At 48.7% G+C, this 16,829-nt stretch overlaps 1 protein-coding gene across 1 annotated transcript in view; it reads left to right on the top strand.

Moving 5' to 3' along the window:
* The window catches only part of SRRM3 (serine/arginine repetitive matrix 3), a 56,289-nt gene that overhangs the window by 15,561 nt on the left and 23,899 nt on the right, over positions 1–16,829 (top strand). The window contains exons 2-9 of the mRNA XM_035139984.2: positions 950–1,051; positions 4,338–4,472; positions 5,524–5,604; positions 10,114–10,143; positions 10,787–10,855; positions 12,362–12,397; positions 13,995–14,045; positions 15,341–15,445. Of these exons, the coding sequence (XP_034995875.2) occupies positions 950–1,051; positions 4,338–4,472; positions 5,524–5,604; positions 10,114–10,143; positions 10,787–10,855; positions 12,362–12,397; positions 13,995–14,045; positions 15,341–15,445 (609 nt within the window). The remainder of the gene's footprint in view (positions 1–949; positions 1,052–4,337; positions 4,473–5,523; positions 5,605–10,113; positions 10,144–10,786; positions 10,856–12,361; positions 12,398–13,994; positions 14,046–15,340; positions 15,446–16,829) is intronic.

Below are 16,829 nucleotides of genomic sequence, written 5' to 3'. Positions count from 1 at the left end.
TCTCCTGGTATGCCCCGCAGAGGACCTTAAGGTCCACAAATAACAGCATTTACTAATTTTCCTTTTGTATCCCCTTTACGTTATTCTTACTGCACATTTTTATGTGAGTCCTGCTAATGTTTTAAGTTGTTCACATCTTCAAATAGTCTGTACATTTCCCCCATTCTGTATTAAAAAGTTTGTCTTCTTGGTTTCTTATTCTCCAGGTAAGTTTTGCCATTTCAGCGCAGTCCATACATTTTAGTTGCCAATCGTCCTTCATTGAAGTTGCTTCTTCTTTCCATCTCTGGGCGTAAATCATTCGGGCAGCCATAGTACATAAATAGTTTTTTCCCCTGTTCTTTCAGTACTTCTCCACCAATTCTATCTAAAGGGAAAGCTTCTGGGTGTTTTTTTTTATAAAAAAAACCCAAAAGTTATCTTTAGCATTTTTTCCAACTCATTATAGATCATTTCCCAGAAAGCTTTGGTTACCTTAGATGGCTCTATTTTTATAATGTTCTTATCTGTCCTGGGACACTGAAGTGAAGGGCAGGTAAGAAATGCAATGAGATGATGATGATGATGCCACAAAAAAAGCCAAAATCAAATTCTCCCTCGACTGTGAAGCTCACAGGGTAACCTTGGCAGGCCATTCACTGTCTCTTTCAGGCCAACCTTCCTCACCAGGTTGTTGTTGAGATTAAATATAGAGGGGGAGAACTCTGTATGCCTCCTTGAGGTCCTTGAAGAAAATTGGAGAGATAGAAGTGCACTTTTTTAAAATAATAATAATAGAGTCATCGAATCATAGAACCTTGGAGTTAGAAGGGACCCTAAGCGTCATCTAGTCCACCTGGCTACCAGGCAGGAATCATAGCTGAATAATGGGCAATTGTGGGGGGATGAAACCATGAGTATTCCTGACTAACTCTGTCCCCCACGTTCTTTGCTTTGTCTGCTACGGCAGGTATTCCGAAGAGGAGATCCGTCAGAAAGTGGGGACCTTCCGGCAAATGCTGATGGAAAAGGAGGGTGTGCTCACCCGCGAGGACCAACATGGGCGGCAAATGTGAGTAGGAAGGGATTGCTTGCTCATACCAATCACTTGCCTAGCCCGTGTGAATACACCTATTGATATATATCTGTATAGGTGCTGCAAACTCTGCTTGTTTTAATATCTCCCTCCTGGCTTCCGGTGTGCCTGAGCCACCAGAGCCTAGTTTTCCCTGAACTCCTTGCATCTAGAAAACTAACGTGTCAGGGCAAAGGATTCCTACCCCCACACAAAAAATCTCCTTTCATGTAGAAAACTAGCATGCCAGGGAGAAAGTCGGGTTTGAAAGCTTCCAGGTCAGGCAACCCAGCAGCTCATTTTCACTGTCCTTGCAGACTGCTTTTCCCCTGCCCTCAAACACAACAAGCTGGTTGGTTCCCTTCCGGATGGACTGATTGCCACCACGGACCACGGCTTGGCCTCCCTGCCCCCACTTGAGAGGCCCTCTCCATCATTAACGCTTCTGAGCTTTCCCAGGTTTGATAGTGACTTAGCTGCCATGCCAGCAAAGCGCATATTATAATCCATTAGCCAGCACTGGGGGAGGGGGCAGGAAAAAACCAGGTCACTGAAGAGGACAGGAATAGAGCTTGCTGATTCATTGCACAGGAAGGCCTCGTTTGGGTGGGGGAACTGGGGCGTACGTGGAACTTGGGACTCCGAGCTGAGAAATGCAGGCAAAAGGTAGAGCAGCTTGTGCGGTCCAGGGTATCATCGTATCACTTTCAATCATACCTTCCAACTTTTTCCGATGCAAAACTGGGCTACGCACGCACTTTCCAGGTTGTGCTCCTGGGAGACTCATGTGACCCACACCTTGCTCTCACCCCCAAAATGTGCTTTTGGGGTGAGCTCTTGCGCGGTGCCCAAAAACTGGGCAACCCAGTCAGATGGGTGGCATATAAATAAATATTAGTATTACAAAATTATGCGTGGATAGAGGAAACGTTTTTCTCCCTCTCTGAAAACACTATTTCTCACGGACATCCCAGGAAGCTGAACGTTGAATGACTGTCTGAAGACAACAGTACATAGTTGATCCGTGGAATTCGCTTCCCTTAGAGGCAGTGACGGTCACCAACTTGGATGGCATTAAAAGAGAATTGGATAAGTTCATGGAGGAGACAGCTACGGTATCAGTGTCTACTAGGCATGATGGTTCTGCTCTGTCTCCACAGTTGGAGGCAGTAATGTTCCTGAAGGAGCGTCTCCACCCCCATTGTTCTGCCCGGATACTGAGGTCCAGTGCCAAGGGCCTTCTGGTCGTTCCCTCACTGCGAGAAGCAAAGCTACAGGGAACCAGGCAGAGGGCCTTCTCGGTAGTGGCACCCGCCCTGTGGAACGCCCTCCCATCAAAGGTCAAGGAGATAAACAACTACCTGACATTTAGAAAACACCTAAAGGCAGCCCTGTTTAGGGAAGTTTTTAATCTGTGATATTTTAATGTATTTTGGTATTTGCTGGAAGCCGCCCAGAGTGGCGGGGGAAACCCAGCCAGATGGGCGGGGTATAAATAATAATAATAAATAATAATAATAATAATAATGTTCCCTGTAGTCATCTGGTTGGCCGTTGTCAGAACAGGATGCTTGGACTAGATGAGCCATTGGCCTGATCCAGCAGGGCCTTTCCATATCATTTCTGGATTGGATTAGGGAACTCACTCAATAATAGATCGGTTTGTAGCAGCCCCAACAAAACCATATCGTGGAAAAACATGGGAGTCTCATGCTCTGCCTTTGTGCGTCTGTGTTTGCAAAATCGTAAGCGCTTATAAATATCAAGGCTGGAAAATGGTTTTGAGAAACTGACTCACTCCTCTTTTGCCTGGCATCCCCAGGGAAAAAGCTGAAAGGGGGAAATTATATGGGGAGGCCACAGCAGCCTGCAGACACAACCCGGGAAGCATTAATCTCTGTCGCTAAGGGAGCTTAACCCAATTACAAACCGAGTGAATAATTGGCTGCTTTGAGGGAAATGAACCCCAGGATGTTTTGGCTCAGAAAATACAACAGAGACATCAGTGGGCTGGAGAAGCCAGGGAAGGAAGCATGGTTGTCACGGGAAAAACCTATTCATGGCTTTTGCCAGTGGTAACTGGAGTGCAGATTAGCTGGCTGTGAATAGCGCATGTTGGGTCTCCTCATATACTTAGGGCTCAAAGGGGGGGGGAACCCTTTATAAATGGCAGCAGGGTAAATGTATACCCATTCAGAGCAGGGACAAAATGCATTGCCCTCACTCTGACTTGGCTTTGTGTTGTTCTCCCACACTCCAAACTCATAAGCTGCAAGGGGAAGTGATGTCATCATGCTTGCTAGAGTCCCCTGAGTTCCTCACATAAGAAAAGGTTTGAGAGAGTGTGGATTTGCACATTGTGAAATAGAAACCAAGCCCTCGCAGTGTGATTGGGGGAAAGGTCTGTTCAACACTCTGTTTATTAAGACAAGGCAATTGCATTGAAGAACACCCGCTCTCTAGCACTCAATCGGAGAAAACAGCAATTTCCCACAGATCGCTGTTTGTTCTGATTTAAAGCTAAAGAGAGGTTTTTTCCTGGGAAGGGAGCGGGACAAGGGGAAAACCGCTCAGATCCACGCTTTCTAGACACAGGGCAAGTGGAAGTGTGCTTGAGCCCATCAAGAGAGGTGTCCTTAAGACAGAAGCCGGCTCAGGCCCAGGGGCGAAGCAAGGTGGGGGCAGTGGGGGTGGTCCGCCCTGGGTGTCATCACCGAGGGGGGGTGACATTCGTTCCCGCCGGCCACCCATGACTCTCACCTACCACGATCCGTTGGGGGAAGGGGGGTAGTTGCGCCGCTTTTCAGTGCTTCGTTTTGACAACCCCGTGCTCCCAGGCTGCTGGAGGAGGCAGGGAGAGAATGGGAAGGAGGCAGGCGAGCAAACAAACAAGTGGAGGGAAGGAGAGAAGCAGAAGCTCTATCAACTCAGGACCCAAACCCTGCGACCTCAAAGAAAGCTCAACAACTTTGGCCAACCCTGCGCCCCCCAAAAAGCTCAACAACTTTGGTCAATCCTTCCTTAAGAAAAGCTCAACAACCCCTGGCAATGTGAATGGGTAGATCACAGCCAGTCTTTTTATACTGTGAGTAGATTGCAGTCTCTTGGGAATCCAACTAGATTTCAATGTGTGTGGGGGCGGGACAAGAAATTTTCCTCACTGGGTACCACCTGAGCTTGCTACGCCACTGCTCAGGCCTATTCCAGGCCCGAATCCTTGCAGAGCCCGGATCCATACACGCCGCTTCTGCAACGTCTCCTCCTCCTTTTGTCTTTGGTGCAGAGTGATCGAGAACCATCACGCGGTGGATGGCAAAGAGTACATGATGCAGTACCCAGAGTACGGGAAGGGATGCCCTTTGCAGTGCGACTGCACGACCGACTGCTACCAAGACGACAGCAGTCACCGTGAATACAGGTGAGTCTCTTGTGGCGAACACAGGTTACAAAAAGGGTCTCTGTGAAAAGGTTTGGGGCACTTCTTCATCCTCTGATGGTGAGAAACAAACCCTCGGGCAGTGGTTCTCAAAGTGGGCAGTACTGCCCCCTAGCTGATGTGGCTTTACTTGGGGGGGGGGGGTTCTAAGAGGCAAGCAGGAGGCAGGAGGACACAGAGGCCAGGGCGTGGCAGGGGGGTGCTAAGAGGTGAGGGGGCGGTAGTGGAGCACTGTAGGTGGGCTTCCCCGAACCCGTTGATCGCTTATTTACCATTGACCAGTTTAGCACCTAGAGCGAAACACCTTCCTCGCTTCGTATTTAAAGTTTTATTGCTCTGGATCACTTACAAAGCTATTTAATTTGCCACGTTTGTTTGTATTTACGGTTCTTGTCACAAGATAGCCAGTTATGGGAAATAGCCATTGATTTTTCTTATAAATTAGCTACCATAGGTCTGCGGTAAGCGAAGGTTTGTTCATGCCTGCTAAGGAGTTATACATAAATAGCTCATGCTATAAATGTCCTTTGCCCTTGTGTCTTTGTCAGTGTTTTTTCCCCCATGCAATGCCTGGTGCCACTGAATCAGCTTCATCAGTTTTGTTGAATTAACTAGACAGAAGGTTTTGAGTGGATTTTAAATAAATGCTACTGTTCTAAAATTGTTGCTGCTGCTGTTTTTGTTAATATGTCACCCATCTGACTGGGATGCCCCAGCCGCTCGGCAGCAAACTGCTATTCTGAAGGATGTTTTTAACAGGGTAGGGAAAACTGAGGGTGAATTTATGGGACCAGGGGGGCTGTGCCCCCAAAATGTTTGGGAATCACTGAACTGGCTTACAGCAGGGTTCATCAACGTGGTGTCCTTCAGAGGTGGATGGACTACAACGCCCACCATCCCTGGCTCTTAGCAATGTCACCTGGAGGCTGATGGGAGTTGGAGTCTTATTAACTTATGGAGTGTATATTGTGTTGGCGACGCCCTGTAAACCAGCAAGTGCCTATCCTAAAATCCTCCTCCTCCTCCTCCACAGGCTGAAGAGACGATCCAGCAGCTCCACCTCTCCTCCACCCAAGAAGAAAAAGAAAAAGAAATCGGGTCATCGCCGGAGCCGGTGAGTCACCCCCCAGTGGCGCTGATGTTGGGTTGGAAGGGCAAAAAAGTGGATAAGACCCGACCCAGGGACTCTTCAATCCAGCCAGAATGCTGGGCTTTGAGCAAGTCCTAAACCAAAGATGTGGGAACCTTTGACCCTCCAGGTGTCTCTGCTGTTACCGCAATGAATTTATTCATAGCCTTCTAAACCGCAATCTGCAAAAATAAATAAATAACCCCAAAGTTAAAAACAGGCACATTTGAAACAGGACTGAAACCCAAACAAGTGGGCACTCATGGTAAAGACCCGGGGTCAGCAAACTTTTTCAGCAGGGGGCCGGTCCACTGTCCCTCAGACCTTGGGGGGTGGGGTGGACGGCGGACTATATCTTGAAGAAGAAAAAATGAACTAATTCCTATGCGCCACAAATAACCCAGAAATGCATTTTAAATAAAAGGACACATTCCGCTCATGTAAAAACATGCTGATTCCCAGACCGACTGTGGGCCGGATTGAGAAGGCGATTGGGCCGCATCCGGCCCCCGGGCCTTAGTTTGGGAACCCCTGGTAAAGACCATTTTATCCAGCTGGGAAAGCCTGCCGGAACCAAAATAGCGTAATCCGTTTCTGTTAAGTGCAGATAGTGGGCACGCCTATTGTATCACACCGGGAATGCTATTTCAGTTGGTTAGAGCGTGGTGTTGATAATGGCAAGGTTGCAGGTTCGACCCCTACATATTTCCTGCATTGCAGGGAGTTGGACTGGATTGCCCTCAAGGGGCCCTTCCAACTCTTATGATTCCATGTTTTAGATTTCTCCCAGGCTGAAATATACTTGGAGTCGAGAGTGAATTTCATGCTCTTTATTCAGCTCGTAGTCATCAACGAGAAGAAGAGAAGAAGAATGCCCTTTTCCCCAAACCATCTGCTTATATACATTATTTACACAATGGGCTTTGTGTGATTGGCTACTTCAGGGCTACACCTGTGGGCCAATCAGTTTGTGGATTGACTTCTGCCAGCCGCCTGATTGGTTGCTCCTGCAGGCCAATCAGGTTGCGGATTCACTTCCACCTGGAGTTGGATTGGGTGGCTCCTGCGGACCAATCAGACTGCTGATTCTGGATCCTATTGTTCTATGATTCAGCTCAGTACATAACACAGGCCTTTGTGCAGTCACAGAGGCAGCCCCCAATCCTGCCTGCAACATGACCCATTGAACTCTGGGCTCAGCCCAGCTTCCCTGTGGTTGTTGTTGCCAGTTTCTTCTGCCTAACACAGAGACCGGCTCTGCGTCCCCCGGCACAGAGACACTTCTCGATTATTCGCTGTGCCAGTATTCCAAGCCTGACTGTGAAACACATCTATTCTGGATGTAGAAAGGGGAGGTGGGGGGTCTCAGCCATTCTTCGCCTCCAGTTCTCCCCCCACCCCCCACCATCCTGATTTCAGATCCCTCCGCTAATGATTTCTTCCTCAGAGCTCAGCTAACATTTTAATGAGTGTGGCTTTCTTAAACCAGGCCAGGGGGAAATGAAACTAATGAGGAAAGTAGCAGAAGGGGGTAGGGAGGGACAGGGGAGAAGGGAGCTGTCTCCTCCCTTGAACCAGATGATGATGTACAGCAGTGTTTTTCAACCTTTTTTGGGCAAAGGCACACTTGTTTCATGAAAAAAATCACGAGGCACACCACCATTAGAAAATGTTAAAAAAATTAACTCTGTGCCTATATTGACTATATATAAAGTAATTCTCCCACGGCACACCAGGCAACATCTCGCGGCACACTAGTGTGCCGCGGAACAGTGGTTGAAAAACACTGATGTACAGGTCCTGCTCGGTTTGGGATGCCAGACAAGGGAGGGGGCATGTGGTAAATCTTGGCTCCTTTGAAAATTCCCCATAGGGCTGAGAGGGTTCATCCCAGAGGACCACCCTATGGGGGCTCAATCAAAAATCAAAAATCCTTTGAAGCCTTAACCCAGGGGACAAGATATTCGGAAGGTTGCCTGGGTAACTGGGCACAGGAAGTGATGTCACAGGGGTATTTGGGGGTCTTTGGCATGAGGCTTGGGATAGCTAAAGTGAAAGAAAACCATTTTGGCAGGCTTGCTAATGGCAGGCTGGGGGGAGATCATAGCCTCCAACATTTCTCCAATGAGAACACGGATGCCCTATTCAATAATGATGATGATGATGATGATGATGATGATGATGATGATGATGTTATTAGTTATACCCTGCCCACCTGACTGGGTTGCCATAGCCACTTGAGGCAGCTTCCAACATACAGTGGTACCTCGGGTTACAAACGCTTCAGGTTACAGACTCCGCTAACCCAGAAATAGTACCTCGGGTTAAGAACTTTGCTTCAGGATCAGAACGGAAATCGTACTGTGGCGGAGCAGCGGCAGCAGGAGGCCCCATTAGCTAAAGTGGTACCTCAGGTTAAGAACAGTTTCAGGTTAAGAACAGACCTCCAGAATGAATTAAGTTCTTAACCCGAGGTACCACTGTATATAAAAACATAATAAAACAGTTAAAAAAACCTTCCCTCTACAGGGCTGCCTTCAGATGGCTTCTAAAGGTTGTCTCTTATCTCCATGCCTTAGGGGGGGAGTGTCACATAACTCCATATCCCCAACATTTCTCCAGTAAAAATAGGGACATCCTAAGGAAAAGCGGGACATTCTGGGATCAAATCAGAAGCCAGGACAGCTTCTGTAAATCTGGGACTGTCCTGGAAAATAGGGACACTTGGAGGGTCTGGGAGATGCCTTACATTCCAGTGCTGCACTGCTGTGCAGAACAAGCCCCTCTTGTGATGACCATGCTGTAAGAACAGTACTTTGCAACAATACAATAAAGTCACTGTCAGTATCCTCGAAGGCTGCATTTCCTGCAAATACATTGTGCTCCCAAATGGTTCCGCGAGTCGATAATTTACAGGCAATCACTATAATTATAACGCAGTACGATAGGAAACGTTAGCAATTCAGCAGCGGCTGCTTATTTGATGCAGGGATGGGGAATGTGGCAGCCCTCCTTCAGGTGCATTTGGTTTCCCCTCCCATCTGCCTCTGTCAGTGGTCAGGGATGATGGGAATTGTAGTCCGGCAATGGGTCCTGGAGGGCCACAGGTCTTCCCCTTGCCTCTGCTTTCAGCCAAAGGATGGGGAGAGCACCATGGCCAATGGTATCCAAAGCTGCTGAGATCCAGAAGCAGAAACAGTCCCACTCCCCTTATCCCACTCTAGTCAGAGGTCATCAATTAGGGTGCCTATTAGGGTCCCCAAACCACACCTGAACTCAGCTTGAGATGGATCCTGATCATATATATCCTCCAGGAACTCCTGGTATTAATAATAGCAACACTACCCAGGATAGCTCAGTCGGTAGAGCATTAGACTCTTAATCGCAGGGTCATGGGTTTGAGCCCCACATTGGGCAAAAGTATTCCTGCATTTTAGGGGGTTGAACTAGATGACCCTCATGGCACCTTCCAGCTCTGCAGTTCTCTGATTCTATTATTATACCCCCATTAAGTAAATAAAAATAGCATTTGCCAACCCACCAACCCCCCCCCCCGAAATGTCTCGACAAGTGGGGCAGGGGAGGGGGGGCATCAAATTGAAATCATTAAATTGCCAGCTGCATAAATGAAATGTTATAGATTGCATTAAGAATTATTGGGAAGATGTCCTCATAGCAAAAGCGTGGTCTTAAGGGAACAAAGCACGATTATATGGTGGTGTGAAAATGCCAGTATATGCATTTTATACACACGTTACCCAAGTGAATACATTTTGTCAGGTTGGAGACGTGCATTGCAAAATTGGGAGAGGTGTGAATTTTGAAGCGTGTCTGTGTTTTGTTTGCATATTGTTCCTGGAAGTGTGAATTAAGTAAGCTACTACCTAGCATCGCCCCAACTCCCTGCTGGGGTAGGTCTTATGCTTAATGCCACCTAAGTAGGGCTAAATTAAAGCAACACACATGAAACATTAAAAGGTTCGTGAAACACCCCTCCACCACCCTTGCAAAATTGTATAAGCCTGAGGAATGTTGTTCTCTCTTGGTCTGACCTACCTCACAGGGTTGTAGTGTGGAAAAACTGGAAAGCCCTAAACTCCTTGGAGCAAAAACATTAGGGGGGGGTACAAATTTGACAGATGGAACTAGAGTTCTCCAACCCCAAATCCCTGGCAATGCTTCTGAACCCCGCAGGTTCTGATGCCTGCTTTCACCTCCACAGGGACTAGCAACTTGCTCGAGAAAGCTGAGATTCTTTGGGTGTCGAATTGAACGTTTTCTGTGTTTGTGCAGGGTCACAAAAACCACACACACAGTCCTGATAGATGTGTCCTGTGTAATTTACTTACTGGTTTTAAAAAATATGGCAGGTTAGACACCTGTCCGGCCCAGTCCTGATTTCAGAAGTCTACCCTGTACTCCAAACCCTCCGCTCTTTTCAGAGAAGACACTCCTTAACCTCTCCTTTGTCTGTCTCCTGTCTTGCAATCTCAGCAAAAAAAGGAAACCTGGATCTGAACGTAGGTGAGTGCCAACAGAATTTGCATCATCCACATGATCTATAATTCCCCATATATTTATAGAAACCCATCCAAGGTGTTTGGTTTTCACGGTTTCCCCCCACACGGTTTCCCCAGCCACCTAAAAAGCAGTCCCATAAAGTAAGGGGGGCTAATTTGTCTGGGTGCCTTTAACCCTTGGGATGGCTTTTAAAAAGAATTGGACAAATTTGTAGAGGGGCAGGGCCGGCTCTAGGTAGAGTCCCGGTGGCGCGGGGCACCAGGGCGCTGGGCCGGTAGGCAGGGCGCTGCGTGGCAAAGCCGTGCGGAAGCCATGCTTGCGCCGGAGCGATCTCCGCCCCTCAGCGCCAGGGCTCACGACCTGCTCGAGACTGCCCTGTAGAGGGGAGGGCTCTGCCTCTACAGTTGAAGGCAGCCCAGCTTCTGCCTCCCATTTGCTAGAAACCACAGGAGGGTAGAGGGGTCTTGTGGTCAGGTTCTGCTTGCAGATTTCCCATATAAAGTATCTAGTTGGTCTCTGTGAAAACAGGAAGCTGGACTAGATGGGCCATTGTCTTGATCCAGCAGGCTTTTCTTATGACATTCCCTCTTGCTGATCAGCTCCATTTCCTCCTGACAAACTGACTTAGTCCTTTTTTGCTTTTCAGCGGGGATAGCTCTTCCCCGGTCCGGAAGGAGAAGAAGAAAAAGACAGGGAAAAAACATCGGAGAGACAGGTAAAGGACTCAGGGCTCCCCCTTTTCGTCTCCCCCTATCAGTGGGAAGGTCCATAGCTCAGTGGCAGAGCTTTTCATGCAGAAGGTGCCCCATTCAATCCCCAGTGGCATCTCTGGGGAGGGATGGAGGAAAAGCACTGAGAATTCTGGCAGCATCTCTTTGCATCTCAAATGCTTCACTAACAGAGCCAGAACCTGGGTTCCATTTTCTGGTCACTCTGGACTGTGACATGATTTTGGGAACTTGTATGGGTACTTCTGGGCACGCAGCCAGTTCCGAAGCTGGCCAGTAGCACTGCCAGCTGGCCTAGAGATCCGGACCCTGGAGGCAATTGCCCCAGGCTGGTAGGTAGAGGAGGCAGAGCAGTTGGGGGACTGATGCAGCCTGTCCTGTCTGTCCCTACATGGCTTATCTGGGCTGCCCATCCATCACTAGTCAGCATGCTGTCATCACCAGTCAGCAGCGCCACCTGTTGACAGCCAAGCAAATTGCAGCATGACAACACCCTTCCATTTTTATTATACAGTGGTACCTCGACTTACGAAGACGATCCGTTCCGCGGCGCTCTTCGTAAGTCGAAGTCTTCGGTTGTTGAAGCCCCCATTCTGCACATGCGTGAAGCACAATTTTGCGCTTCTGCACAGGCGCGGATCACGCACGCCGCTTCTGCACAGGCGCAGAACGCACGCACAGCGACAAGACTTCTGGGTTTGTCGACTTCGGAAGTCGAAACCTTTGGAAGTCGAGTCATTCGGATGTCGAGGTACCACTGTATTCGATCCCCAGCACCCCTGGCTAGGGCCCTGGGGAGCCACTGCCAGTTGGTGTAGACACTACTGAGCTAAGTGGTTCAATAGTCTAACACAGCTTCCTTTGTTGTTATCTGTCTCTTCCACCAGACAATCTCCTGTTGACAGGAGAGTACATACTTTTTTTAAGCAAAAGGTCCCAGGTCTGACCCCCCCCCCAGCATTTCCAGTTAAATGGAGGCCCCTGGATTGGAAGAGACTTTTTTTTTCATGAAATCGAGGTGTGCCACTGCCAGTCACAACAGGTTAGAACTGGGCTGAATGGACCAATGCGCTGCAGAGAACTAACAGAGGCTATAGATTATCGCAGCCTTCAATTTTCATCAGCTCCGGCAGGATGCTGTGAATTGTAGTCCAGTGATAGGGCAACATGGCTGTGTTGCATAGAGACAAGTTGCTGCAGGTTCCGTCAGTAAGGGCCATGGTCAATATTTCTGTTGTCTGGACTGAGATGGTCTGGATGGGCAATTTATTTATTATTATTAAATTTATTGCTCACCATCAGGAGGTCTCGGGGCTGGTTACAGCAATTTAAAATTCAGGAATAGGGTAATTTGGGTGCTGCATCTTTGGTGTGGCTCTTATACAAGGAAAGAGATGTTTGGCTATGCGCTCCCCCCCCCCTTCTCCTGAACCATCTCAACCAGTGTCTCTCCTTTCCTCTCTTTGTTTCTGTTCTCGCCGGTTGCCCATCAGGTCTGCGTCTGGCTCTCGTAAGAAGAGGAGGCACAGGTGAGGGTTAATGGTGTAGATTCCTCCCCCTACCACATACCTTGTCTCCCCTAATCCCACATCCACATTCCTCACCTCAGGAATTGCTTCCCCCACCTCAGCCGTGACCGGCAAGGCAAACTATGCACTGCCCTCTAGTGGCCAAAGACCACATTTGATCCTCTTTCTAGAACAAAATCACCACTTACCCCCTTGACGGGCTCAAGGTCTCTTCCTTGTGTGGTGTAGTGGTTAAGAGCGGTAGACTTGTAATCTGGTGAACCGGGTTCGCGTCCCCGCTCCTCCACATGCAGCTGCTGGGTGACCTTGGGCTAGTCACACTTCTCTGAAGTCTCTCAGCCTCACTCACCTCACAGAGTGTTTGTTGTGGGGGAGGAAGGGAAAGGAGAATGTTAGCCGCTTTGAGACTCCTTAGGGTAGTGATAAAGCGGGATATCAAATCCAAACTCTTCTTCTTCTTCTCCCGGCCAAGCACAGAAGAAACCAAATTGGTGCAGGGCCATGAAAGTAGCTCCATAAAGGCCACCGTAGCCAGGCACGAAAAGGCCAAAGGATCTGGGTTCAAAGGCTTGCAGGGAACAAGGAAGGTCATTTGACTTTCCGGGGTGGGCGTCACCAAGAATTCACCTGCCAGGAACTCCTGGAGGAGTTCGCTCCATAATGATGGGGCCACCACCAAGGAAGTCCAGCCTTGGACATCCAGATGGGTGCAGGGGTCACCTGTGGAATCTGCCGTGGAAAGATGTCATGATGGCCCCTAACTTCAAAGGCACTTAAAAGTTGAGTCGAACTGATGTATGGAAGGAAAGGTTATCAATGACTACTAATCACGGAAAACATGCCTCTGAATACCAGAACAACAGCAGGAGAAATGACTGCGCTCCTGCCCTGCTTGTGCGATTCCCAGAGGCAACTGGTTGCCAGCTCTGTGAAACACGTCACCCAGAATCTGCCATTGGAGGCGGCTACCTCATTTTGTCTAATGGTAGAGCCGGCCATGGCAAAGATTAGTTGGGTCAGCTCTCGGTCTGATCCAGCAGGGCTCACCTTATGTTCTTACATGAAGTACGGTCTCTGGAGCTGTTCTCTGCAAGCTGGGCAGGGTGTGGTGGCCAGAATGTATATAATAAGGCGTAAAATGCACCAACATTATAATCACTTGGTGAGAACAATGGAACTGCAAGAGCATTCAGTGCAGGCACACAGAGCTCCCCTCGTCTGCAACAGCCTCCCTGTTCATTTCAGCACAGGAAGCTGATTTGAAGGTGTAGATAAAAGAGGTGGGCCATGGTGAGGCGCGATGGTCAGAAAATAGCCTGCCCCTCTGATTTCAGACCCTCCCCCTAAGAGTCCATGGAGGGGCTGATAAGCAGGTCGAAGGTTTGGCACTTGGCAACCTGAGTCAGGTTGTCACCAGGGGAAGCTGTTCCATGAAATATTCTAGAAGGAAAAACTGGCTGCTGATGCTGGTTTCTCTCCTCCTCCTCCTCCTCCTCCTCCTCCTCCTCCTCCTCCTCCTCCTCCTCCTCTTCCTCCTCCTCCTCCTCCTCCTTCTCTCTCTCTTTTCGTGTACGTTCAGTTTTCTGCTGTCTCATAGGTCCAGAAGTCTCAAGAGCAAAAGGAAAGAGAAGAACAAAGATAGAAAAAGGTGAGGACCAGAATTGATTCCGCCCCACCCGCAGAAGCAAATGGCACAGAAATTAGCACAAGTTGAATGCTTATTCCCATGTTACTTGCAAGCGGAATCCCCCCCCCCTCCCCGGAAGCAAATAAAATGGGAATTAGCCATCTTGAAAGAGCAGGACCCGAACCAATGGATTCAGATTACAAGAAAGGAAATTCTGAATAAACATTAGGAAGAGCTTTCCAATGGTAAGAACTGTTTGACAGCAGAACAGCCTCCTTTGGAAGGTGGTAGACACTCACTTGCTGGAGGGTTTCCAACAGAGGTTGAATGACCACCTGTCGGGGATTCTTTCGTTGTGATTCCTGAATTGCAGAGGGTTGGACTAGATGATCATTGGCAGTCCCTTACAACACTATGATTCTGGGACTAACACCTTGAATTTGGCCCGGTAGCTCACCAGAAGCCAGTGCAATGCTTTCAGGACTGGTGACTCAAGGTCCCATCAGACTCCTGAACCCAGGCTCAGCATCCAGGCCTGGATCCGAATTCAGCCCCTCTGTAGATTGCACCAGCTGGTCTTTCCTCTGTGCCAGAGTCCTGGCTGTAAATCAGGATCTAGGTCATGATGGGGGTAGTCCCAGAACTCCTCCTGAGCCACAGTCATGGACTAGTTGGACACAGAAGAATAGTAGGGGGAACCAGGTGGGGAACCCCCAGGGGAAGAAGGCTGAGAACCAGGGGAGTGGTGGTGGGACAATGGGGTGGGAGGGAGAAGAGGGAGAGGACTGGAAGGAGGTATCGGAATCTGAAGGGTTAACAGGGCTTAGTGAGCTGGGAGAGTCTGTGGCAGAGAGAAGTCCAGAATCAGAGGCAGAGGTTGAAGCAGGAGAGGAGGGAGGCCAACAGGCAGAGAGGAGTCAGGCTGGTGCAGAGTCATGTGTGTCTCCCCTTCCTGCCACGACAAGCTCCCCTCCCACCTTGTCTTCTAGAACCATTAGAGGCATGAAAAGGGCAGAGGAGAGATTAGCTGTGTGTAGGTGCAGTCTCTGATTGCTTGGGGGAAAACTCTGGAGAGGAGAGCACTTAGGCAGTTACAGGGAGGCGAGGACCTTCAGTCTCAGTAACTGATCCATGAGGCAAGACCTACCAGGGATAAGCTGCTGTGCTCATCCAAGTCTGTGCAGATCGTGTTTTCGCTAACAAAGAGTTAACTCCAACTTGCAAGGTGTGATTTACTTCTGGCTCGCTCTTGACAGCCAGGCTGGTGGAGCGCAGGGTTCTGTTTCACCCTTCCGCTTCTCCCCATCCTCTCCCAGGTCACACAGCGAGTCGTCCACTCGGAGGTCCCACAGGCGCAGCAGCTGCAGTTCCCGGAGCGCCTCGCTCTCCTCGGATTACAGCGACTGCAAATTGACAAGCAGGTAGGCTGGGCTTGTGCCTGGTTTTGCCTTAGGTTTAGTGGTGGGGAGGCACAGCTTTGGGAGGGGGGAGTTCATTAAACGGGACCAGTTGTGGGTGGTTTTTTCACTCAAAGAACATACATGCAGAGCTTTGTGGTGTTACAAGTGCCATGTATTGTCCATTGTGCATTTGTTTGAAGTTGATCCTGCTTAGTGTCTATGATATCAAATGGTACAAATGGATGTTGTTGTAATGGACTTTCTTATTATATATTTTAATTATGGATGTTTCAGTGTTTTGCTGTGTATTTTAAGAACGGGGAAGCTGTACTTTTATTACTGGATTTTGTTGTTATTCGTGTTTCATAATGTTTATATATGGCTCGATTGTTTAAAAAAAAAGAGGGGGAAAAAACTTAAAAGCAGTCTACAAAAAAGAATAAAGCAAGAAATCATTGGTAGAAGCAGTTTTTAAAAACAGAATCAGTGATAGGCAAAAACCACATTAAAACACATGCCAACGTATCTGGGTAGGCTTGTCTAAACAAAAATGCATTTAGCAGGCACCAAAGAGAGTACAATGAAGTCACCTGGCTGATGTCAAGAGGCAGTGAGTTCCAAAGTGTAAGTGACACCAACCTAAAAGATTGACTGCTTACAAATGCGTAACAGGTATTTTGTGGCACCCGTAACAATGCCAGTTCCGCAGATGGAAGCAGTCGAGTGGGCGTATATGGGGGTAAGGTGATCTCACAGGTATGCTACTCCCAAGTTGTTCCGGGCTTTCAGTTGTTACTAGTAGTAACACCTTGAACCTGGCCCACTAGCAAACTGGCAGCCAGTGCACATCCCTGAGCAAAGGTGTTCTATGGTAACAGGGTCTCACTCCTGTCAGCAATCATGCTGCAGCATTCTGCAGCTTCCGGATCAAGTGCAAGGGAAGCACCAATACAGCACATTGCAGGAGTCCAGTTTTGAAGTACTGTACAATTCCCATCATCCCTGGCCACTGGTCCTGTTAGCTAGGAATGATGGGAGTTGTAGCCCAAAAACAGCTGGAGGGCCAAGTTTGGCCACAACTGAATTTATGGGTACCTGTATTTCTTTAATAGACCTTGTGGACATCCAGTGAAGCTGAATGTTGGAAGATTAAAATAAGGAGTATGGAAGTTCCTCCTGCAGGAGGCAGTGATGGCCACCAAATTGGGGGGCTTCAAAGGAGGATTAGATAAATTCATGGAGGAGGATAAGGCTAGCTCTGCCTCCACATTTAGAGGCTGTGATGCTTCTGAATACCAGTTCCTGGAAACTGCAGGTGGGGAGAAGGCTCTGCCGCTCGGATCCTGCGTCAGGGCTTCCTACTGAGGCATCTGGTTGGCCACTGTGAGAACAGGATGCTGGTCTA

This window comes from Zootoca vivipara, chromosome 15, assembly GCF_963506605.1.
Source record: "Zootoca vivipara chromosome 15, rZooViv1.1, whole genome shotgun sequence".
Lineage (NCBI taxonomy): Eukaryota > Metazoa > Chordata > Lepidosauria > Squamata > Lacertidae > Zootoca > Zootoca vivipara.
The sequence above is the reverse complement of the archived record's forward strand: the minus strand, read 5'-3'. Positions and strand labels throughout refer to the sequence as shown.